A 25929-nucleotide genomic window follows, 5' to 3' on the forward strand; every position below is an offset into this window, starting at 1 on the left:
CTCTCTCACACACACACACACACACACACACACACACTAACATACAACACGCTACTCTCACCTTCTGAGTCTCAATCTTAAACATTATGTACTAGACAAACCTATGATTAATTTGCCCAAGTCAAAATGGTTAATCCCATCTACCTTATATGGCTGATATGTCACATCAATTTCACAAGGGCAGAATCTATTATGTTTACCTTTACAATCCCATCAACTAGCACTGGACTAAATATATAATAAATGTTTTTAGATGACCAAAGTAATAGCACAGCAATAGGGCATTTGCCTTGCACACAGCCAATCCAGGTTAGACAATGGTTCGAATCCGGCGTCCCATACAGTCCCCCAAGCCAAGAGACATTTCTGAGCACATAGCCAGGAGTAAACCCTGAGCATAACCGGGTGTGGCCCAAAAACAAAAAGCAAACCCAAAAAAAGAAATAACAGCAAGGAATATATCCTAGGATAGTCTCAAATCCTCTCAAGTTATAAATATTGTAGCATCTGATTTCCTCAACAATGGAATTAGGAGGGTTATTTTACACAGATCAAAGCCATCAAGTTAATCCAATTCTTTAATCTCTTTAAGTATTTTCTGCCTGACAATTGTTGTTGCTGAAGTACTTCAGTTTATCTTCCTTTCTACTTCAAGCTTATCCTTCAGTGAAGTTTTGTTTCTAATTAACAGAATTGCTACTTCAATAGATTTCTAGCACATGCAACAGAAATAGATATCAAGCCAGCTGAGAGGTCATTGCTGGCCATTTTTTTTACCTGTATCTCTGTAACTATCCCTAGCTGAGACAGAGCATGGAATTTGAAGCAGATAATCCACAATAGAGAAAGGTTTACATAAGCAGAGAGGATTGCCAGGGCTTTCTGGAATGATGACTCAGAAAAAGAAACAGCCCAGAACTAAGTCTGCTTACAAGACTTCAAGTCCAAGAATGCCATGAAACAGGATGGTTTCTGAGAGGTGGAGGATGCTACTTGCTGCTGGCTGGTCTTTCACCCTGAGGAGTTATGACCACCTAGTGCCAGGACTTTCCTAGGAGGGAAGCAATACAGCAGTATTATTGGGATAACTAGGGCAATACCGAACATTGAACAAAGAGAAAAAAAACCTACATAGTGTATTTATTTGATAGAGCTTCTTCTTGGGCCACTTTTTGCCTGTGTTTATTTATTTATTTATTTATTTATTTATTTATTTATTTATTTATTTGGATGCCACACATGACAATGCTCAGAGGTTACTCCCGATTCTGCACTCAGGCTTTCCTCCTGGTGAGCACAGGGAACCATATGGGATGCTTGGGATAGAATCAGGGTTGGCTAGTGCAAGTTAAGTGTCTTACCTGCTGGATAATTGATCCAGCCCTCCAGTCCTCAGGCCACTTCTTGAGCCAGCCTGCTTCCAACATCTCCCAGGACATCCTATTCTCCTTTCCTTTCTTTTTCTTAATAAACTCTGCCACTATCCTGCCTCAAGTCTCCTGAGTGAAGCTTGTTCTCTGTCTTTGTCTCTCTCTCTCTGCCTCTCTCTCTCTTCCCCCACCCCATCCTCCCACCACTAATGACAGACAGACATGGCATTATATGTCACTTCTCTCTGGATCAGATGGAGTGGACAGAACTGAGAAGACTGTCTGGTCTGCCAAGGCAATTCTTGGGGATAAGTGGGGTTCTTTTTGGGGGAAGGGGGTTGGGATGTCCATTGTTTAAGATACATTGATTATAGCTGCATGGTGCATGGTTTTATCTTGCAAGCCTGATTTTAGGGAGCGATTTCATTGCCTGCATTGAAGAGCAGAACTGCCAGCTTGTCTTGCAGCATTTCTGAGTGTCAGAGAATCTGTTGAGAACTGGACTGGTGCCAGAATATCCCACTGGCCAAACTGCTGAGGCTGCAGTAATGAATCTGTCCCTGCCTCCTGATGCCAGCCAGAGGCATTTGGCATGGGTCACTTTGGTCCTTAGATTTAGACTTTAAAGGTCAAACTGAGAAATGCTTTCTAATTTACAGCCACTCTTGCTCTTCTTTTAATTTTTCTATCATCAGATGAACAAAGAAGTTAAAAGGGAATAAATGTCAGAAACATTCAGTATGTCAGAAACAAGGCAAAGAGAATGAAAGGTTGTCACTGAACAACTCTGAAAACTATGAGGTTCACCAAAGCCTTTGTACTTAAACTCAGCAAAATATAGCAAAACTCCTTTGATTATAGAAATAAAAAAAATCAAGTCATATTAATACACAAATTTTTCATGGAAGGAAATTAGTGTTAGCTATAAGGAATGTCTTGGAATAATTACACTACCCCAAAGGTATCTTAATAAATCAAAATGTTAGCTATAAGGAAATGAGTGTTAGCTATAAGGAATATCTTGGAATAATTACACTACCCCAAAAGTATCTTAATAAATCAAAATATTCTTGGTATAGGATAATTAATGATTGTCTTACTATCTAAAGTTAACTATCTCCTAAGACAGAAATGTCTTTGGTAATTAAATGTATATTTATGTATCATATTAGTACATGTACCTAATTTTAAAAGTGAAATGGTCTGGAACCAAAGCAATAGCACAGTGAATAGGGCATTTACCTTGCATGCTGCCAACCAGGGTTCAATCCCTGGCATCTCATATGACCCCCCTTGAGCCTACTTTCTGAGTGCAGACCTAGGAGTAATCCTAGACATTGCCAGGTGTGGTGTAAACACCAAAACAAAATCAAAAAAGTGAAATGGTCTTATCAATCCAACAACATAAGTCCTTTCTTTTCCTTATTTCTTTATGCCAAAAGAAGACCATCACTCCACTTCTTTCAGGTATTTTATATATATATATATATATATATATATATATATATATATATATTTACAATTTCAAAAGATATGTCACCTGTTTAATATGCTATTTCTTGATTGCTTTCAATTTCCAATAATATCCATTGTCTATCTACTGTGGAAGATGTAATTTTAACTCTCCTAGGTTACCTTTTGCCCTCATATTTGTCTTCCTTGCTCACCGACCTTTGACTATCCAGCTTCCATTACTAACAACTATAAATACTGCTTGCAATGTGTTCTTGTTCCATTTTTCTTTCTTGCAAATTTTCCAAACTCTGGCCCACATTCTCATACTTTCCCAAAATCTACAAATTGTTTCAAACTAATCAATCTGCTGTGTAGACAAACTAACCAAGTTAAATTGACAGATTGCATCTCCAACAGCAGAGATTAATGATAAGCTTGAAGAGGGGTTCAGGGAATTGGTATTTTCCTTTTAATGCTTGCTCTTATCTCATGATTTCAGATGAACTAGGTTTGAGAACCACTCATCAATCACAAAATAAGAATGTCATAAACTCTTAAGTGCAGAAGAGATTTGGGGTGCTATTTTCCAACTTTCTACCTTATTTGCCAGAAACTTTCAAAAGATGGAAATAAATGTGACAAAAGCTGAAAGTATGATCCATCCTCTATATTGTATGAATAAAAAATATCAATCACAAGTTCCACTGAAAGGGACAAAGCTTTGTCAAAAAAACCTCACACCGAAAGCCCAGGTATGTAAGAAGGCATACATCTGTTCTCTTAAGAGCCACTGGCTACTGCTTCTTGTGCAAGGTGATAATCATCATTGCTGATCTCTGTAATAAAGACTGCAATACAACTGTCTCCAAGTGGCCACAATGACATCCTGCCAAACAATGCCAGTAATATGGCCTTCATCCTAAGTGTCAAGACTGGGAAAAAGCCCAGAGGAATGTTCTTTCTTCTTTTCCAGAAGTTAACAAAACAATTCATACTTTATCATGCCCTTATTTTTTCCCTGACAAATTATTAATAAAACTATATTTATAGAGATGGCACAATTAGAGTTCATTAATATAAATTATGGGTTTTCTACTTAGGGAGTTGAATCCTAGGCACCGTATCTGGTCCCCTGAGCCCATCAGGAGTGATCTCTGAGCCTCTGAACACAGAGCCAAACATAAGCTTTGAGTACCAGTAAGTTAACTGGGCCTCAAAAACAACAACAACAAATTACTCTTTTTTTAGCATTTCTGGGGTGGACTTAAGCCACACCCAGTGGTGCTTAGGGTCAATTTCTGGCTCTATATTCATGTGTGACCTCTGTAAAGCCAAACAGCAAAGAATGACCAATTAAATAGCAATCATGTTGGAAAGCATAGTGATATAAACATTCCTGGCTTAGTCTCACTGAGGTAAGTCAATGAACAACCTAATTTACTGAGGAGACCCTCAAACTCTCCAGATCTTGACAACAATGGGTATATCTGAAAGTAAAAGTGAAGATTATTTAAAAGCTAATTTAAGAGAAAGATGCCAGGAATCTTTATTCTGACTAACTGAGACCCTTGCCCTTCCCCAGTCTGTGAGAGTATAAAAGGTCTTTATTCTGAGGAGGTCAGAGATGGGTCTCCATGCTGGAGGAACAGGCTCTGAGGAGGATCAGTGATGTCATAGTGAAAAAAGGAGACTACAAGATATTTTACAGACAGAGAATTAAAAAGATTCATTGTCTTCTCACACTCTGCTTCCGGAAGTTTAGCAACTCTGTTATATCCTCTCAGCAGAGAACTAAAAGAGTAATCCTCTCTGGGAAACCTACCAGACCAAGATCACACCTCTAAAAATACTGACAGGGAGGGCCACCAGCCTGTGAAGCTTAACTGTGACCTGCAATTATGTCGTTATAATAGTGGGAAATACTGAGTAACCAAATAATTGAAATCCTCATATTCCTTCTTGGGGAGTCAATGAATAAAGCCTAATCTTACAAATTACAAAATTAGGAAGTAACAATATAAGCATGTTATTAAGAAAATAGCTAAAGGGGTGGAAAGTGATAGTTTCCAGGGACTGGAAAATGAGGGCAGAGTCAGCTGTTTCTCTTAAATAGGCCTGTACACGGTGTTTAACTGTGTAGGAGAATACATTTAATACAGTGTAATTTAAGTAAATCAAAGGTTTAATCATAGGGTCCGGTGAACTCCTTCAAGAATGCCAGGGATACAACTAGGGAGACTTATATAACATCTCAAGAGCTAGTAAAAAAAAAAAAAAAAAAGACCCAGTAAAAAAGGGCAGGGCATTTGTCTTGCATGCATCTGACCTGTGTTTGATCCCCAGGACCCCAGCAAGACCCCAGAGCACTTCCAAATGTGATCCTGAGCACAGAACTAGGAGAAGTCTCAGAGCACAGCTGGGGACCACCCCCAAAACAAAGATTAAAAAAAAAAAAAAAAGACCCAGTGAGGATAAATGTACCAACATTCTCATTTCTTCCCTGGCAAGAATCAGGCCAGTTTCCCTTATACTTTCATTCAAGAAGGTTTACTCAAGCCTGCTTTCTTCCCTGCACTGGGTCCTCTCAGTAGAGGTAACAACAATCAACAAAACAAGGTTTCTTTTATTCCTGTACAAGAAATGCAATGTAGGGATAGGGAGGCAATGGGCCAATGAGGAGTGATTGCTGAAAAAAAATTAAGGTAAGAGTTTCTGCCACAGAAAAGAGGTGTGGGAACCAGTACAGAAGGATGAGGACGAAAAGGCTGCTCTGAAAAAGAAACAGAGGCAGAGATCAGTGAAAGAAAAAGCTGGGGTATCACATCCCAAGTGAAAAAAGGGCCAGGGAAAGGCTGTGAGGCTGGGGAAAAGCTTTTCCTATTTGAGAGGCAGCAGCTTGGTGGAGAGAGGAGTAAATAAGAGAGCACTGGCTACAAAGAAGCCTGAGTGGAGTATAGAACAGCCGTTAAAAACACAATCAGGAGGGACTAGGTAACTGGGGAGAGAAGGGAGAGCTCTAAGGGTGGACTTGCCTCTATAAAGTGCCCTGCAAATAATGATGCAAAAACAAGATGTCTACTTAAAATAAGGGATTTGGAGCCAGAGATATAGTACAGATATAGAACAGATGTATGCTTTCTTACATACCTGGTCTTCAGTTGTCAGAGTTGTTGACAAAGCTTCGTCCCTTTCAGTGGGACTTGTGATTGAATTTTTTTATTCATACAATATAAAAGATGGATCATACTTTCAGCTTTTGTCAAATTTATTTCCATCTTTTGAAAGTTTCTGGCAAATAAGGCAGAAAGGTGGAAAATAGCACCCCAAATCTCTTCTGCACTTAAAGAGTTTATGACATATCGTATACCTTGTATACTGCCAACCTGGATTCAACCCAGCATCCCATAAGGTCCCCTAAACCCCGCCAAGAGTGATTCCTGAGTGCAGAGCTAAAAGCAACCCTTGAGCATCACTGTCACCCAAAACCAAAATATTAAAATAAAATAAAGGATTAATTATAGCAAAAATTTCTCTGGGAACAGATATATTTGCAGAGTATGATATATGTATATATGTATATATACTGATATATATATGGTATACATGTATATATCTATATAACTTATCAATAAGTTATGAGCTTTTTTGTGTGCTTTTTGAATATTTTTTGTTTTGAGGTCACACCCAGTGATACTCAGGGTTTACTCCTAGATCTATGCTCAGGAATCACTCCTAGAGGTTTAGAGAAACTATATGGGATGCCAGGAATCAAACCTGTTATGTGCAAGATAACACTGTGCTATTGCTCCAACCCCATGAGCTTCTTTTTTATATTCAACTTTACTACTTCCATAACAGTCCATCTAAGCCTATTTCTTAGCTATCTCCTGTCTTCACGTGGTGTGCTATTATGCACATTCAAAAGAACCTGAGATAAATTTAGTCAACCTGAAGAGAGAACTAGCAAGAACTAACATATAATCAGTGCGAGCAACAGAAATCTCGATCCAGTGAGTTGCTGGTAAGTCACCCAGGAAAACAGAGGAGATTCCCCAACAGAATCAACAGGCCCAACAATGGCCAAGTAAGGAAACAGGCAGACGCTGTTAAGACATCAACTTTACCTAATCACATCAAATAACGCTTGTCTATTTCCACTGCTTCTCCAACAATGGCAAGAGGCCTGGCAAATGGTGACTCTAAACAGGCACCGTACAACTGAATGTTGGAATTTTGAGTTGACAGCATAATTCAAAAAACAAAACCACTCACTATCTGCAGAAGTGATACCTGAATGTTCAAAATGTATTTTGTTACAGCTCAGAATTGGTAAAACAAAGGTGTAAAAAGACACAATTTACACAGGTGAAAAAAGATACAATTTACCACCCGTTTAACATTTCAGACCACAGAATCCATTATCACACTGTTTTCTGTTGCTCCCAGGACTGAGTCTATCCACCTTCATCTTATGTATCCGTAAACTCTTTTCTGAAAATATTCCTCATAATAGTGTCCTTTAGGAAGCTTCTCTGAATCAACTACATTGGAAATATAATCTGGACCATATTATTTCACAATTTTCCATTAGGAGAAAGTTTTGTATCCTATCACTCTTATAAGTGCTTGAACTCTAAGTTTTAATTTCCTCTTCATTAACACAGATATGACTCCACAGCCAAAGAGACAGCACAGCAGGTATGGTATTTGCCTTGCACACAGCAGATGAGGGTTCAATTTCATGAACCCTCCTGAGCCAAGTGATAACTGAGCATAGTAAATCCTGAGCACAGCTGGATGTGGCTTAAAAAAATAAAGAAACAACAACTAAAATAGATATGATTCCAATCTATTTATTCCAGTTTTATTAAGAAATGAGATTACACTCATGAAAGTTCCAAATTTCTTGACTGAGTTCATTCAGGACCAAGTCCTGGAGAAATGTGTTGCTGTTCTCCAACCTCACACCCACCTCTTCAAACAGGAGACTTCATGATGGTGTATAATTAGACATATCTCTGAGCAAGGGAAATATTTAGTGGGCTGTCTTTTGTTCTGTAATCCATATGCCTCTGTGGACTAAAACTTCTGTTTAGAAACTCAACTAAAAGGTGAGCTGAAAAGATAGTATAGTGGGTAAGGCACTTGCCTTCCATGTGCCCAACCAAGATTCGTGCCTCAGCATCCCAGATGGTCCTCCACCCCTTGAGAAATGATCCCAAGTGCAGAGCCCAAAATAACTCCTGAACAATGCAGAGTGTAACCCAAAAACAGAAAGAAAGAAAGAAAGAAAGAAAGAAAGAAAGAAAGAAAGAAAGGAAGGAAGGAAGGAAGGAAGGAAGGAAGGAAGGAAGGAAGGAAGGAAGGAAGGAAGGAAGGAAGGAAGGAAGGAAGGAAGGAAGGAAGGAAGGAAGGAAGGAAGGAAGGAAGGAAGGAAGGAAGGAAGGAAGGAAGGAAGGAAGGAAGGAAGGAAGGAAGGAAGGAAGGAAGGAAGGAAGGAAGGAGAGAGAGAGAGAGAGAGAGAGAAAGAAAGAAAGAAAGAAAGAAAGAAAGAAAGAAAGAAAGAAAGAAAGAAAGAAAGAAAGAAAGAAAGAAAGAAAGAAAGAAAGAAAGAAAGAAAGAAAGAAAGAAAGAAAGAAAGAAAGAAAGAAAGAAAGAAAGAAAGAAAGAAAGAAAGAAAGAAAGAAAGAAAGAAGGGAAGAAAGAAAGAAGGGAAGGGAAGGGAAGGGAAGGGAGGAAGGAAGGAAGGAAGGAAGGAAGGAAGGAAGGAAGGAAGGAAGGAAGGAAGGAAGGAAGGAAGGAAGGAAGGAAGGAAGGAAAAGACTCACAGAAAAATAAGAGCAGTTCCCTAGCTTCCTATGCTAACTCTCCTCAGCCTCATGAGAAACCAATTCTCTCTCTCTCATGACAGACACTTTTCAATAAAACAGTTGACAAATGCAGACTATGTTCCTAAATCACTAAGGTAATAGTTTTGGGGACTAAATTTAGTAAATATTAACTAATCATGACAATAATTTATTTACTGTGACTGATTTCTTTTTCAGAGTATTGTTAACAGATAAATGGTGGCATTGTCTCCTGACTTAAACAACACACAAAAAGTGGACTATACTTTATTTGGTAAGAGTCTTTAGCTATGACATTTAGAAATATGTCTATTTTCTGATAATACCATTTTCTATTTTGTTGAAACAAGCTATATAAAACAAATTTGTGCCTGCTAAGGGAGCAAGCTTGGGGAAATGGGTGAGAAATTGAGAACATTCATGGAGAGAAGGTCCCACTAGGTTGTGGGATCGGTGTTGGGACATTAAATTCCTGAAACAACTGTATTATGGATAACTTTGTAAATCTTGGTGTTTAAAAAAATTTTTTAAATAAAATGTTTATAATAAGTAATAAACCATCTTCACAAAGAGAAGTAAGAAAGCAGGATACTAAAATAACAAAACTTTCAATATTCTGGCTTACAAAACTTCTGTTAAGGTCAAAATCATTCAAGTTTTCATTTCCCTTAATTAGGTCAGTGTTTGATTCCAGAATCCTGTTCCAGTCTTTTCCTTTTAATTCCTGCAGCACCAGAGTCCTATTTGCAGTTTCAAGTAACCTACTTAACTAGAATTTGGAACCCGAAGACTGAACGTGTGCTATCGTCATTCAATTTTGCTCAATAGACCTTATTAATGAATTAAATTTCTAATTCAGTTCGTTAAAAACAATATACCTTCAGCACTTCCAAAATCCAAGTATCCAAGTTTAATTATACTCATGAGTATAATACTCATGCATGAGTATACTTTGCTATATGCTCAGGAGTAAACATTCAAATATGGTCTAGGTAAAAGCACTGAATACAAGGCCACTTGGTTCCCTAAATCAGTTGTTAAATCCATTGTAATCTTGACACATCCTAACTTTCTTGAGCTTCAATCTTCCTATATGGACAAAGAAGACTTTAGTTTCTGAAATCCTTTACTGAAGTCTCAGGACAGCTGAGAATTTTCTACTCTGCTCTATATAGAGAGGGAATGGGAAAAGCACAGACGTGAATTTGACATTGTCCTGTCATCAGAAGTTGTATACTGAACCTGGGGAGATAACTCAAAGTGTTACAAGATTCAAGTTCAATTTCCAGCACTGTATGCACTTGCTTCCCATACTACCAAGCCTGCTAGTGTTGCCAAGTATAACCCTGTGGCCCCCGGCACCAAGCTCAACTCAACTAAGTAACCTGAGGACCTTGTACAATCCTGGAGAAACAATATTAGTGAAATTATACAGAACACAATTGCCATAATTACCTAATTTATCTCTTTATTCTTCAGGACTGACACTATGGCTGACATTATAGTAGATGTACAAACTACTAGGTAGCATAAAAGAAATCAAAGCAATCCTGTGGAAATCTGTGAATGGAGGCTATATTTACTGAAGGAAAACTGAAGGGTATCACAGGTATTATACTTGAGTTGTTTTTAAAAAAAAAAACATTCAGTTTACAGAGGATTCCTGATATCATCCTCTAATCTGATGCAAAATCATGTTAGAGCTTCAAATTCTCCATACTGTTCCCAAAATATGCTTCAACATTATCTCTCTCTTACACTAAATAAAACATAGTTTTGTCTCATTTCTTACCCATGATTTGCTACTCCCATTCCCCATTCATGTCATTCTTCACATTGGAATGTCATCCAATCTCAACACAATCTAACTCCATTCTCCTTCAAGTTTCAATTTTCTTTCTATATTTATTTTGAAAGAAGCTTATGAAATCCTTCCTTATTCTTTCAATCAAATGTGATATCTCTCTTCTTTAAAATTACCCAAGAAGAGCCAGAAAGAAATAATAGGAGGGAAGGCATTTGCCTTACACAGAGTTAACCTGGGTTGGATCTCAGGCATCCTATATGGTGGCCAAGCACTGCCTGGAATGATTCTTGAGTTCAGAGCCAGAAATAACCCCTGAGCATCACCAAGTGTGCCCCTCCAAAAATAAAATAAAATTCCCAAGATTTGTTGACATACCTCTTTCAGTGTATCTATCCTTTATCTTTGCGTTGTAGTTGCATAAAATCTTGGTTTTAAAATAATCCTGGGCATCAAAAACTAATATTCAACCTCATTGCCAAATAAGTGGTAGGTGGTATTCTATAGGTTATTTTTGATATAACAAATTATCCTATGGAGCTGGAGCAGTAGCACACTCAGTAGGTCATTTGCTTTGCATGCGGCCAACCCAGAATGGACCTCGTTTCAATCCCCAGCATCCTATATGGTCCCCCCGGTCTGCCAGGAGTATTTTTCTGACCGCAGAACCAGGAGTATCCAAAGTGATATTTGTTGTGACCCAAAACCCCACCAAAAAGATCCTAAAACTAAAATGAATAATGGTACTGAGATAGGAACTTCTGTAGCTTAAGGTTAAAATGGTGACTACTTCAGTTTGACTGTATTTAAGCTTTGGCTGAATCACATGAGTTAAGTTTAGCTAGTAGAAGATACACTCAATTGGAAGGGTATTCAAATGGCATATTTTGATTCTGAATCTCTATGAGATTCATTTAGGAACTGCAGTGTAATAAAATCAAAGATGTGAAAACAAAAACCATTTGTTTGATACATCAGTCTTCTGGGAATTTGGCAAGAAAAAAAGACCTAGAGAAATATAATATCTAAGTATGCTGATAAAATTAAGTGGGGTGGGCGGCAGAGTGATAGCACAGCAGTAGGGCATTTGCCTTGCAGTCGGCTGATCCAGGACGAACCTGGGTTTGATCCCCGGCATCCCTTATGGTCCCCCAAGCTAGGAGCAATTTCTGAGCACATAGCCAGGAATAACCCCTGAGCATCACCAGGTGTGGCCCAAAAACAAACAAACAAAATTTAAGTGGGGAAGAGGCTGGAGATAGTATAGTGGGTAAGGAACTTGTCTTGCATGCAACTGTCCCAGACTAAATCCCTGATATTTCAGATGGTCTGACTACCACCAGCAGTAATTTCTGTGCACAGAGCCAGGAGTAAACCCAGAAAACAGCTGGGCCTTGTTAAAAAAAAAAAAAAAGTCAACAATAACCACAAAATCAATTGGGTGAAAATGTAAGTCCTAGAAAAATTACTAAACCAAAATACTATTTTGTAGACTTTGTGATAATCAGATATTTGAGTGTAAACTTCAATAAAAGGAATTTTATACCTCTCAAAGCAATCAGTATTGAATTTTCAAACTGGCAAGAGAAGAACCTATGGTTTTACAGAGAAGGTAGATGGAGGCAGGGAGAAAGCATACTATACACAAAAATTGGAGGACCAAGACACTTTTAAATTCTTCCACAATTAAAACTAGAAACTGAAAGACAGAAATGTCTTCAAAATTCTGAGAAAAAAAGAATACTGAGCTAAGAGTAAAATAAATATGCTTTCAAACTTAAGTTGCCAAGAACTTACCTTGCAAGAATCTTTCTCAGAATGTATCAAAACTAAGGCATAAACCAGGAAAGAGGAATAAAATTTCTCTACCATCTCTTCCTTAGGGAAATAATTATTTACTCAGTTTTGAAGAAAGATGACAGCAGAGAGAAGGAAATCCCTGCTTACCATAAAAGAGGAATGCTTTGGTGTTGGGATGATAAAGGTATGTCTTGTTGATGGTGAAAAAACAGGTATCTGCTCCACACCGGCCTAGCCTCCCAGTTTCTCCTGTCAGTGGAGACCACCAGAGCATAATGGGGTAGGTCTCAGCTTCCGATTTTGATCTCTTACTTGTCCGTAATTCCTTCTTATGGAGTGAAGAGAAGTGTGTAGTCTTTTTCATGGTGTTTGACGATACACCTCGCAACTTGGAACTTTTTAAATTCTTCCTTTCAAATTTTCCCAGTTCAACTACTACCTAAAAAAGAAGACATTTTTGTTTGTTTATTTTTGCATCACAGTACTGCATTGAGAAGACTCTGGTTTACAGGATCACAGAGGAGTAGAGATTCGCACCTCTTCAAATCTACATCACAAGACCATCCTCACCACCACTGGACCAGCCAGGCTTTTGTCCCTCATTCCTCTCATTGTTCTGTGGTAAGAACTAAAAGGCTTTGAATTTTGCTTTGAATTTTCCCTTACTTTAATTCTTGTTTATATCACCTTCCCACTTTGAATTATTTATATCCATCTGAGTAAAATCTTGTGGCACTTGTCTTTTTCCTTCTGACTTACTATCACTTTGCAGTTCCAACCATGTCACCATTAAAAAAGCAAAATTCCTCTTTTCATATAGCTAAGTAGCATTCCACTACATATATGTACCACAGCTTCTCTATCTACTCACCTATTGTGGGGCACTTCGGTTGTTTCTAGTTCTTGGCGATAATAAATAACACTGCAATGAACTTAGGTACACATATAACTTTTTTTAATGGTTTCTTTTGTGTTCTTTGGAGAGATTGCTAGAACATATGGTTTAATATTTTGAGAAACTTCCATGCTGTTTTTTCATACAAAATGAATCAATTTATATTTCCATCAACAGTGTCTGTGGATCCCTATTTCTCTATAGCCTAACACTTTTCTGTTTCTTTTTATTTTGTTTTATTGGTTTGTGGGCCACAAACCAAGAGATGTTCAGAGCTAATTCCTGATGCTGCACTCAGGAATCACTCTGGTCAGGCTCGGGGGACCATATTGGGTACTGGAGATCAGAACTGTGTCAAATGTTCTTTTACCGGCTATACTTGCTCCCAACCCTAGCTCTGGTCCCTTTAATTAGACCATTGTCACAGGAAGAAGTAATATCATAGTAGTTTTGACTTGCATTTTTGGATAATCAGTGGTAGGGACATTTTTTTTTACATGTTGGTAACAGCCATTTCTTTTTGTTGTTGTTGTTTTGTTGTTGCTTGCAAGAGATTCTTTTACTTAAAAATATAAAAGGGACACATGTATCTCCTTTTTATATCTCAGATGTATTCCCTTAACATCTATAACTCTTTTTGAATATCCTCATAAAGTGACAATTTTTGCCCACTGGTTTTGTTATTTGATTGTTTGATTTTTTCCCTTTGAGATCTGTTTTATAAGCAATACTGGTAGAAGAGTATCTCTGTATAGAATTCATGTTTGAACCAAGTTACAGGGAATGTTGGGCTTTATTCGTCGGCCCCCAGATGCATTGGCATTGCTTCTCTTTTGCATAGACACATTAAAATGGGAAAATAATATGTATGCAAACAAGTTCTTATCTAATAGAGATGGGAACACAAATTTGGTAATGTAATTAGGCCTTATATTCTGAACATTGGCATAATGATTTGGCTTAGGCCTCAGAAGAATGGGTACCACACCTGAACAATGGGTACCATCTATGAAAACAACCACAATTGTCTATAACATTACAGGATCCAAGCCTCTACCAGGGAAGACTTACCACTGCTTTGCATTGATTTACTCCAAAGAGTGCTCTCAACACACACTGTTGCTCTCAGCAACAGCCTGCTTGCAGGGCAGATTGCTCCGCATTTAATGGTATGCTGAATTTAGAGGATGCTCCACATCAACCAGACATCGATGAAAGAAATGCATAGAATCCAGAATCTTTAAATATAAGAACCTGATACCAACAATAACTAAAGTGTGAAAAAGTTTCACTGGGACCACGGAGAATGACTCAGGTTGTACAGACTTGTGTGCCTGGAACCCAGAATCGGTCTTATGCCAATAGACTTCTGAGGTGAGGCCTTCTTGTAATCAGGCCAAGGATTTTTTTTCCCATTTTCCCCTTATTTTTCTGGACCTATGCAAACAACAGTGATTGCCACTATAACACCTTTACTATATATTTTTAATCTTATCCTTTAAGAAAAAAAAAACAATATACTAAACTTAAAAACAAATAACTGTAGTAGAATGCCTGTCTCAAATACAGGCAGGGAATGGAAAGGGGGGTGGGGGAAATGTTACACTGGTGAAGGGGGTGTTCTGTTTGTGACTGTAACCCAACTATGATCATGTTACTTAAATTAAATATATATATATATATATATATATATATATATATATAAACCTCAAAGGAGGACCAGTGATATCACAGCAGTAGGACATTTGCCTTGTACTCAGCTGACCCAGGATGGACCTGGGTTTGATCCCTGGCATCCCATATGGTCCCGAGCCTGTAGCAATTTCTGAGTGCAAAGCCAGGAATAACCCCTGTCACCGAGTGTGGCCCAAAAAGACAAAATAAAACAAAAACAAAATCAAACAAACCTCAAAGGAAAGATGATCAAAGCAATAGCACAGCATGGAGGGCATTTGTTTTGTACACAGCCAGATCTAACAGCCAGTTAGATCCCCAGCAATCCATATGAACACCTGAGCCTGCTAGGAAAACTCTCTGAGTGCAGAGCCAGGAGAATCTCCAGTTGTGGCAAAAAAAAAAAAAAATGGAAGAAGGAAGGAAGGAAGGAAGGTAGGAAGTAAGGAAGGAAGGAAGGAAGGAAGGAAGGAAGGCAGGAAGGAAGGAAGGAAGGAAGGAAGGAAGGAAGGAAGGAAGGAAGGAAGGAAGGAAGGAAGGAAGGAAGGAAGGAGTATGGAGTCAGGAGCTTGGAAGGAAACCTGATATCTAAGACCTAAGACCTAGACACAAAGGGAGTAGCAAGTAGACTCATACATATCTCAAAAGACATAACCATCACTCTTTAAAGGTCCCACCCATACAGGGATGGGCCCCAAGGTTCCCTGAGTAGTGTTTGGACTTGCAGAGGGCAGACAGTTGTTGGGGGCAATTCAAGTTCCTCAAAACACAGGCTATTTTTCTGGGCCCTGGTCACATGAGCCAAATATAAGCTGTGAATAGGGATAAGGTGTGAGGGACCTAGGGTGCAGCTCAAGAATGAAGAGTTGTTTAAGTAACTATTCAACTTTTTCCAGTTTTTGATGGTTATTGGTTATTGACATAAGTTTAAATATCTTGGATATTAGTTCTTTGTCACTTTCGTGCTATGAAAGTATTTTATCCTAATTAGTAGAATGTCTTTTCCTTTTAAGGATAGTATCTTTAGTTGTGTAAAAGCACTACAGGTGTGGTTAGAAATGGAATCTAATTGGCCATAAGCAATAGAAGACCAGAGCAAGCAGTGGGGGGGTCCCTCTGCTTCAAATGATCCAATTTACTTATCCTGAGCATTCAAGTGCAGGCAAGTAAGGATTAGTGGAGGCCAAGACTGTTGTGTGTCTGGGATGATCACCCTAGATAACTGTCATTCAGCTCAACTACTCACTACACACATGTGGAGAGCTTGTCTCTCAAGAATTGCTTTCATAGTATAGTAAAATGGAGAGTGAATTCTAATATGGCATCCACGAGCACAGCTATCAGGTTGTAAGAAATCATCCAATAGTGCCTGCAGAATAAATCTGACCCTAATTTACTCCCTGTAGTTTCTTGTCTCTCATACTAATGCTTTAAGTATGGTAATTGGAATCACTTCCTAGGGGTGCTCTTCAGACTCATGTATGTTTCTGCTTTGGATTTCAGACAGCTCCGTTGATGGGATTATTGACAGCTAGATCACAGGTTCTACTGTTTCCTAGGCTTACCTGAATTTACACTCTTTTAGCCCTTAATGCAGGGATTTCAGGGATTTGTCTCCACTATGCTGGACTGTAGGGCTGTGTTCTTGGATATTCAGCATAACCCACAAAGTGTTCTCCAGGGTAAGATCAATGCCTTAGAAATCTCTTCCCAATTGTAGCTTGTAGTCCTAAAATATGGTTTCTTTTTTGGCATGTGTCTCTATACTTTTCTATCTATCTGGGTACTTTCTTCTTTTCTCCTCTCCTTTCTCTTTGTTTTTACTGTTGCTGCTGCTGTTGTTTATGAAAGAACCAGGAATCATACACTTTAGCTACAGTGCATCAGCAATTGCACATATTGCTGAAGCATCAAAGATCCCAAACATTGGCTCTAGGCCAAGTGGAATGATAATGGCCATTGAACTTGAGGCCTCACTTGCTTCACCCTAACATGGCAGGTACAAATAAGAGTATTTTGGACTCCTGGGGAAGGCTCAAAGCTTTCACTGGGCTTTCTGAAAAACAAAGACTAAAAATGTACTAAGATCTACTGTGTGAGTGGACTGGACCGATAAAGTGCAATGGATAGGAATTTCCTGTGCACACAGACAACCCAGGTTCAATTTCAACATTCCATATGGTCCCTGAGCACCACAAGGAGCAATTCTGAGCACTAAGCCACAAGTAATCCTTGAGCATCTCCAGAATGCCCTCCAAAAAAGTATGTATGCACTCCACTATTTATCGCAGCACTCAGCACAATAGCCAAGATATGGAATCAACCTCGACGTACAATAACAGATCAGTGGATCTTATACACAATGTGGCACTTATATACACTTATATACTTACATAGCAGTTAGAAATGACACAATCGTGCTTGCTTCAGCAGCACATATACTAAAATTGGAACGATACAGAGAAGATTAGCATACCCCTGCACAAGGATGACACGCAAATTCAGGAAACGTTCCATATTTAAAAAAAAAAAAAAAGATACAATCATGGATTTTGCAGCAACATGAATGGAACTAGAAAATGTTATGTTAAATGAAGTAAGCCAGAAGAAGAAAGATAAATACAGAGTGATAGCACTTATCTGAGACATTTACATATAAAGCAAATATACATATAATACTTGATAAAGAAACACAACATTCCAAATGGTAGAACTTTGGAACACCATAGGTGCTAGGATATAGCAAGTAGAAGCAATCAAGTCAAGCAAAAAAAAGGGGAAACACAAAGCCTCTAAGATCTCACTATTTAACCCTCTTTACCCCCAATTCTTTTTTTTTCTTTTTTTTGGGGGGGGCCACACCCAGTGTTGCTCAGGGGTTACTCCTGGCTGTCTGCTCAGAAATAGCTCCTGGCAGGCACGGGGGACTATATGGGACACCGGGATTTGAACCAACCACCTTTGGTCCTGGATCAGCTGATCTCTCCGGGCCCTATCCTCAATTCTTAACTCATTAGTTACTGAGACCGACCTTCAGCTCCAATAAGCCACCACCCAGCTCTCAAAGCAAAAGGACACCTTCTCAGTCCCACATCTCAGGCACTGGCAAGAAGCTGCAACCACCACTCCTACAGACTCATTCTCTGTGACACTCCTTCTCATATACACTTCCTAAACGTGGACTGTTGCACCCTACCAAATTCAGCCCCAGAAGGAACCCCAGCTCAAGGACACTACTGGATCCCTTATTGCTGCAAACCATGTCTCAAACTCAACAAGACCACAGTGTGGGATGGAAATGGGCCCTGAATCTTACCCTCCCCAAGAATATCTCAAAAGACTTAATGGAGATATCTATATTTTCTTTGTATGTTTAATACATCAATAGTTATATCTCAGTGTGTTTATTTCCAAATGTAGAAGTAGCCTCCTCCATCCCCTTTTTTCCCTCCTCTTTTCTTAAAATTTTCTTAAGTTTCTTATATTCTCATTTTTTAATTTCTATATATAATTATTTATTTATGTATATGTATATATACATATCTATAAATTTCACTTGTTTGAGTTCTGCTTGGTATGAAATTCTAGAAGAAAAAGTCTTGTTTGGGATAAATGCTCAGGACAAAACCTGGGTGAAATTATCCAGAGGGAGAGAGAGAGAGACACACAGAATAGTCCCACTCATCTATGGTTTTAAGAAAAATTAAAGACATTACTGTAATAAGGCCCAGAGACAACAGAGTTAAGGAAGGGCTGGAAGGGCCAGAAGGACCGGCTCACAATTCGAAGCTTACCACAAAGAGTGGTGAACGCTGTTAGAGAAATAACTACACTAACAACTAGCATGACAATGTTAAAGAATACAAGGAGTGGGGCCAGAGAGATAGCTTGGAGGTAAAGCGTTTGCCTTGCATGCAGAAGGACGGTGGTTTGAATCCCAGCATCCCATATGGTCCCCTGAGCTTGCCAGGGTCGATTTCTGAGCGTAGAGCCAGGAGCTGCCAGGTGTGACCCAAAAACAAACAAACAAACAAAAAAGAATAAGAGGAGTAAAATGCCTGTGTTGAATACAGGCAGGGGCGGGGGAGGTGGGGAGCATTGGTGGTTGGAATGTTACACTGGTGAAGGGGGTGTTCTGTTTATGACTGAAACCCAACTACAAACATGCTTGTAATCATGGTGCTTAAATAAACATCTATATATTAAAAAGAAATCAGAAGACACTAAGTCCTAGATATGTGCAAAATCAAGTTCACTAATTACAGAAGACTAACTTTGACAACTGCAACTGCGCAGAACTTTTCATGGGTCCAATAAGAAAGACCCTAGCCTAGGCTTCATCCTAGGATTTGAACAAAAACCAAGATCTCTAGTTCCTGATGTCTGACTTTGACAACTATGACTGAGCAGAACTTCTAGAATCATAAGGAAACACTATATTCTAGGCTTCGTCCTAAAATCTATGCAATAACCAAGAACACTAATTACAGAAAACTGACTACAACAACAGTGATGGAGCAGAACTTCTAGAAACATAAAGATTCTATCCTAGACTGTGTCCTATGACTTGTGCAAATACCAAGATCTCTAATTACAGAGGACTGACTTCGTTAGCCACACTAAGCAAAATATTTCCTGGCACTGGAAAAAGACTTTGGGGTTCGATAATGAGCATATCTAGAACCTGTAGTTGTTCCCATAACAGTGTGCTTCAAAGACGGAGAAACCCTGTATCTTATAGGCCAAGGAAATTCCTTTTCGAATTTTCTCAATTACTTACTATGCCTATGCAGAAAAAAAAAAAAAAAGGGCACAAAAAAACTCGGCCACATCAGCCCTCCTCCCACTTTTTTCTTTTTTGTGTTGTTGTTTGTAGTGGCTATTGTGTATTTTGCCATTGCTTCTTCTTCTTCATTGTTTTTTCCCCCTTTCTTTCTTCTTTTAAATTGATATTGATAGCTCCTAGATGGATTTCTCCCAGCATTTTTTCCCCCAACAGAACCACAGATCTTGAATCATTTTGTTCTGCCTCATAAATTAAGAGGGAAAAAAAAGTGGATGGTACCAGGAGCAAAAGTCACATGAACACTGAGTGGAAATAATGATCAGGCCTAAATACCAAACCCAAAGTCAACAACAGAATCAAGATCTACAAGTTATATACAAAGGGGACCAATTACACAAGGAATCCAGGGGGCAAAGGGAGGAAGTAAGGGATGCATGCTGGGAACAGAAGCAAAGGGAGGGCAACACACTGGTGATGGGGAATTGCCCTAATTTATTGTCACTCTGTACCTTAAATATAACTGTGAAAGACTTGTAAAAAATAAAATAAAAACTACTGTTTGAAAGTTAAAAGGAATAAGAAATTATGCTAACATTAAAAAATTGGATCACTTATGACAAAAAAGCATTAAGAGAGCAATATAACCATTAAAAACTAAAGAAAATGAATTCCTGCCAATAGCTATCTCAGCATTTTTATGATAATATAATAATATGACTTTCCCAGTAGTTTGATGGAATAGTTGACTTGTAGCCACAAACTATCTTTTCCTGGTACTTTCCTCTGCAAATATACAACCCACAATATTAAAAAATTTGGGGGTGTTTTTTTGATTGTCTATTTGTTTATGGGCCGTACCAGAAGTATTCAGGGATTACTCTTGGCTCTGCACTCAGGAATCACTCTGGACAAGCTCAGGAAACCATATGAAATCCCAAGGATCAAATTCAGGTCGACAAGGCAAACATCGTCCTACCCACTGTGCTATCACTCTGGCCCCAATATTAAAGATTTTTTTAAAAAATGAAAACAAAGGAATATAAAAAGCCAAATGAAAACCAACCACTGGGAAGAAGGGAGAAGGTAAGAAATAGAGGAGGGGGCACAACGTATTGTACTGGAAAGATATCTGTGCTTGGATAATAGATAGGGTGCTAAAATATATTTGAATATATATACAACATATATATGTTAACATATATTTGAAGAGGTACCCTTGAAACACACACAGTCCCATGAATCATAATTATATCAATAAAAATAATAAGAATGGTTAAAAGGCTTTTAGAAAATAAGTAACAATTTTATAGGCAAATCTTGTTCTATATTTCTAATTTATGTCTACTATGTGTGATATAAATTAATTTCCAAAAAATAGAAAATGTTTTTCCTTTCTGGCTTTTGGGCCAAACCTGGTGATATACTACTATGTATTATATACTATAAGAGCTACTCCTGACTCTGCTTAGGAAGGACTCTCAGCAATGCTCAGGGAACCATTTGTTCAGGGATCAATCCAGCTCTCCTTTATGAAAAGCATGCACACAGCCCTTTGTCAATCCAAAGGAGAGTTTTTCTGCCAAAGAGCTTTCAAAAACATTACTAAGACTAGGCATCATATAACAAACATAAGGGATAGACAAACGTATTAAACAAAACTATTGGAGAAGTCAGGCAAATTCAGAATATGGTTAATTCAAGACTACAAATGAACCAGTTTCTTTAACAAATTCATGACATACAGTAACAGAACAGAAGAAACTTTTCTGGTGAAAAGGTTTTTAAAAAACTGCAAAGCGTGGGGCCGGGCGGTGGCGCTAGAGGTAAGGTGCCTGCCTTGCCTGCGCTATCCTTGGACGGACCTCGGTTCTCGATCCCCCGGCGTCCCATATGGTCCCCCAAGCCAGGAGCGACTTCTGAGCGCATAGCCAGGAGTAACCCCTGAGCGTCACCGGGTGTGGCCCAAAAACCAAAAAAAAAAAACAAAAAACTGCAAAGCGTGTGCTGAGTCACATGAGGCACCATACTCAGGTTGCATCGTGAAAATGTCCGGATAAAACTCTTTAGCATGACCAGCCAGACCACCAAAGCGACAACCGTGACCTACAGATTTTTACTACAGGGCCTAAGCATCGAACACGTTCAAACAAACTAACATGCCCTTGCTCTTTTACCCTCTCTTCTCATTACTTCATATTTTTGTTGTTGTTGTTGTTGTTGTTGTTATTTAATTGTTGGTTTGTTTTGTTCTGTTTTGTTTTCCCTTTTCTCTCTTCTTGTCTCCCTCTTCTTCCACCTTCTCCTCCTCATTACCATCAATTCAATCCATGTCAAATAAAAACACATGGTTACCTCCTCTATAGGAAAGGAAAGAAAGCTGATATATAGGGTGCTGCGGACAATACTGCAAAGGGTAAATACCTATATCAGGGGTCTCAAACTCGCAGCCCGCGGGCCGTTTGCGGCCCTCCATACAACATTTTGTGGCCCACGGCCGGCCTTCAAATATTGCAGTTTTTGCAATTATTCGCTTACCGAATTTTGCTGCAACATGGATGGAAATGGAAGGTATGTTAAATGAAATAGGTCAGAAAAAAAAAAAAGGCTAAGTCCTGGATATCACTTATATGTGGTATTTAGAATAATTGTGTAAAGAAATGCAAAAGTTTAAAGGGGGGTTATCAAAAACACTCTAGGCCCCAGAGTATAGTGAGGAAAAGGAAAAATATTGAATGGAGGAGGAGAAAACAAATATGAAAGGACAGGAGACAGAGGCCAAGGAATCTCTGGTGCATGTGTTGTGTTTTGAAAGGACAGAACTAAATATCAAGGCCAGAGTCAACAACAATGAAATCATAAGTCAATCTGTAACAACCAAAATTGGTGGCCTGTTGTGCTGGCAGGCTGGGGTGAAGGATAGGGAGTGGGATGAACTCTAGAAACACTGGTGGAGGAAGGTGGACACTGGTGGTGAGATTGGTCCTCAAACATGGTATGTCTAATCCCCAACTATGAGCAATTTTGTAATTCTCAAGGATTTAAATAAAAAATACTTTAAAAAAGAAGACCAATTCAGCAGCAAAAGGTGACAGAAGGACAGCACAAGTCCTTTATCAAAGTTCTTTTATAAACATGATCTCATTCAATCCTAATCAAGAAGGAAGATTGATATGGCAGCTTGAAAAAAGCCAGAGCACATCTTCCTTTCCATCAGCCAATATCACAGCCACAAATAACCTTTAAAAGACCTTGACGTTGCACACTAAACCATTGCTTCCTGAATGAATGCAAAATATATGAATTCTCAGCCACAATTTTACTATTACAGAACCACTGTTACTCTAATTGAAAATCAGGTAATGAAGTTGAATATCATCCCAAACTGATGCTCTCACTGATCTTGTTCCTGCCTGACATATTCATTCACTAAACTTACTTCATCTGTTTAAAATTCATATTCCCAGAGCCAGAGAGATAGTACAGCAGGTAGGGTGCTTGCTTTGTACATGACTCGACTGGCCCATTAGATCTCCGACATCCATATGGTCTTTTGAGCCTGCCAGGAGTGATTCCTGAGTGCAGAGCTAGGAGTAATATCAGTTTTAGTAACATCAGGTTTAGTCGAAATCCACCCTCCCCACAAAAAACTGTTTGTTCCTTCTCTCAACAAACTTCTGGTCCTGACAGATGAGGCAAAATGAGGGGGCAGGGATGGGGGTTTAAAGTCCTTAGAAAAGGAGCTGAGAAGCAAGAATGGTGGCAAAGGCCCAAAGGCAACATTGTACAACTTGAATTCTTGATACCTGAAGGGTGATGAGCAGAAACACAGTGGCTGCGAGGCACAGGCAAGATGCCAGTACCTTCCTCCTCTGAATTTGCACCATGCTGCCCTGCTCCAGGTGAGTGACAGAGCTAGACTGGCTACCAGGTATTCTCTAGTTAGTCTATTGACTGAGACAACTTCACACAGAGGTGCCATCTGGGCGCCAATTTCCTCCATGGCCATTCCTGCTGAGATCTGGTCTCCATGAAGCACTGAGATCCGTGGTTTTGAGTGATCCCAGCTTGGCATCAAAAGAGAACAGCATGTAGTCTTCATAAGTTATCATCAGAGCAGCTGGAGATTCATCAGAGTGGCAGAAGGCATCAAAAGATTCTGTAACAAATGAATAATCTTTTATCCATTGTGCAGAATATTTCATAAATGGAGTTGTACATGGTTAGCATGTAGATACCCAACACATTAAAACTAACAGGGATATCTGAAATCATGCAGTCCCAATACCTCACTCACATGTAAAATAACAAGGTCAGAAAGGGGAATTGATTTACTCAAGGTTACAGAGGGCAGGAGATAAGTGAGAGGTCTCCACTTAAGGTCTGGAGATTTTATTCTGATTTTACCAAATCTTCTCACTTCAAGACTTAATTCCAGAAAACATTTACATGCAGAATTTTCTTTTCTTGTAAATTGCAATGGGGTAGAGAAATAGAAATTATCCATCTACTCCTGTAAAAAAAATAAGAAAAATAAAAGGTGTGTCACTGATCAAAAATGAATAATAGATCAATTAATTGATAGATCAATTAATAAGACCTTGCATTCAGCTGATCAGCTGAATTGATCCCCAAATTCAGCTGATTTGGTCTCTGATACCATATATGGTACTCTGAGCACTTAAAGAAGTGATCTCTAACCAGAGCCAGGAATAATACTTAAGCACTGCCAGGTGTGAGCCTAAAACAAAAAAATATATATATGTAGGTATTTAGGTCAGAGAGATAGGGGTTAAGAAGATTGCTTTGCAAGCAACCAGCACAAATTCAATACTTGGCACCATATATGGGCCACCAATCACCACCAGGAGTGGTCCTGAGCACAGAGCCAGGAGGAAACCCTGAGCACCACCAGGTGTGGCTCAACTCCCAAACTAACCCTATCACCACCACCTAAAAAAAAAATGACATTCTGGTGAAATGCACAGGGTGATTCTACAGTGCTCCCAAGATCAGACTTGCTACACAACTCTAGAATATAGGATTAAAGAGATAATAAAAATAAAAAATATATGTAGAATTATATTATAAACCTTAATGGTGTACTCCTTCTTCATGGATCTACCTTGACTTACTTGAAAATCCAGGACACTTTTCTACATTAACAAAAAGATCTTGGTATTATAAACCACTAGAAGTTCACTATTCTCTTACCTATGGAATTCTCAAAATCCACAGTAATAAAGAGAACAAGGACATAGAGTCAGTCTGCCGGGAATTACATCTCAACTCTCCCACTAGCATCTCCACAGTTCAGTTTCCAAAAGTAAATACTACAATGCCTAATCAGAGACAACTAAGAGGAGGATGCAAGACTAGTAAACACTTCTTATTCAATCTGGCCCATAATAAAAACCCCAATCATTCCATCCTTATTTTTAAATACCAATACTTAATGAAAAGTGAAGCTGAATTCATATAATGTATGCTGCTTTCTAATCAAATAGAATTTAAAAAGTGAAATACTTTACCAAAGGAAAGGGAATGACTAATATTTGTTGTCTGGCATATGATGATCAACTAATAGCAAATAAGAGCTCACTCAGTCCTCCTCTCAATAACTTCATAAAGTAGCAGTTCCAATCTTCTTATTTTGAATTTCCCTTTCTATTTTAGGCCTCCCAAGCAATGCGCAAGGACATTCCCTCTGATTTTCAGCGAACGAGACCAGAAGTTCAATGCAAGATCCAAGAATGTAGGACCACTTCAGCACTGCAGTGCTGGGGACTCCTGAGGTCACATCAGCAGTGCGTGTGGACCTCCAATTGTTTCCAGCAATGCTCAAGGGGCCATGCAGTGCCAGAAACTAAAATGAGTTGGCCACATGCAAAGCATACACTTTAATATCTGTACGATTTTTCAGGCTCTTGGCCTCCTCTAAGGATGAGAAAACTGAATATGACAGTCATAAATTGCCCAGACTACAACGTTGATAAGCACTACAATTAAAAAGCTGGTTGGTCTCCAGACCTTATGCATGTTATTCTCTAAGAATATAACGTTGGTAAGCTCTACAATTAAAAAGCTGGTTGGACTCCATACTTCATACATTTTATTGTAAGTTATAAATCTAAATCAGTAAAATAATGCTACATACCGTCCCTACTCATGGGTTATCTGCCTGAATCACAAAACATTTGTGCAGAATAGCTTTCTATCAGATGGTATATCAGAGGGAAACAATGACAAAAGTAGTTAAGAATCTGGAAAGTGCCTTTCTTGCTACTGGGCTGATGCTA

The 25929-nt window shown here is 38.8% G+C and overlaps 1 protein-coding gene and 1 non-coding gene across 2 annotated transcripts in view; one reads left to right on the forward strand and one right to left on the reverse strand.

Moving 5' to 3' along the window:
• FUT10 (fucosyltransferase 10) overlaps positions 1-23517 on the reverse strand; it is a 104744-nt gene extending 81227 nt beyond the window's left edge. The window contains exons 1-2 of the mRNA XM_049772366.1: positions 23437-23517; positions 12426-12717 (exon numbers count right to left, since the gene is read on the reverse strand). Of these exons, the coding sequence (XP_049628323.1) occupies positions 12426-12717; positions 23437-23517 (373 nt within the window). The remainder of the gene's footprint in view (positions 1-12425; positions 12718-23436) is intronic.
• LOC126008485 (U6 spliceosomal RNA) lies at positions 17265-17370 on the forward strand. The gene has a single exon (XR_007495813.1). It is a non-coding gene; the product is annotated as a U6 spliceosomal RNA (small nuclear RNA).
• Positions 23518-25929: the final 2412 nt, after the last annotated feature.

This window comes from Suncus etruscus, chromosome 4, assembly GCF_024139225.1.
Source record: "Suncus etruscus isolate mSunEtr1 chromosome 4, mSunEtr1.pri.cur, whole genome shotgun sequence".
Lineage (NCBI taxonomy): Eukaryota > Metazoa > Chordata > Mammalia > Eulipotyphla > Soricidae > Suncus > Suncus etruscus.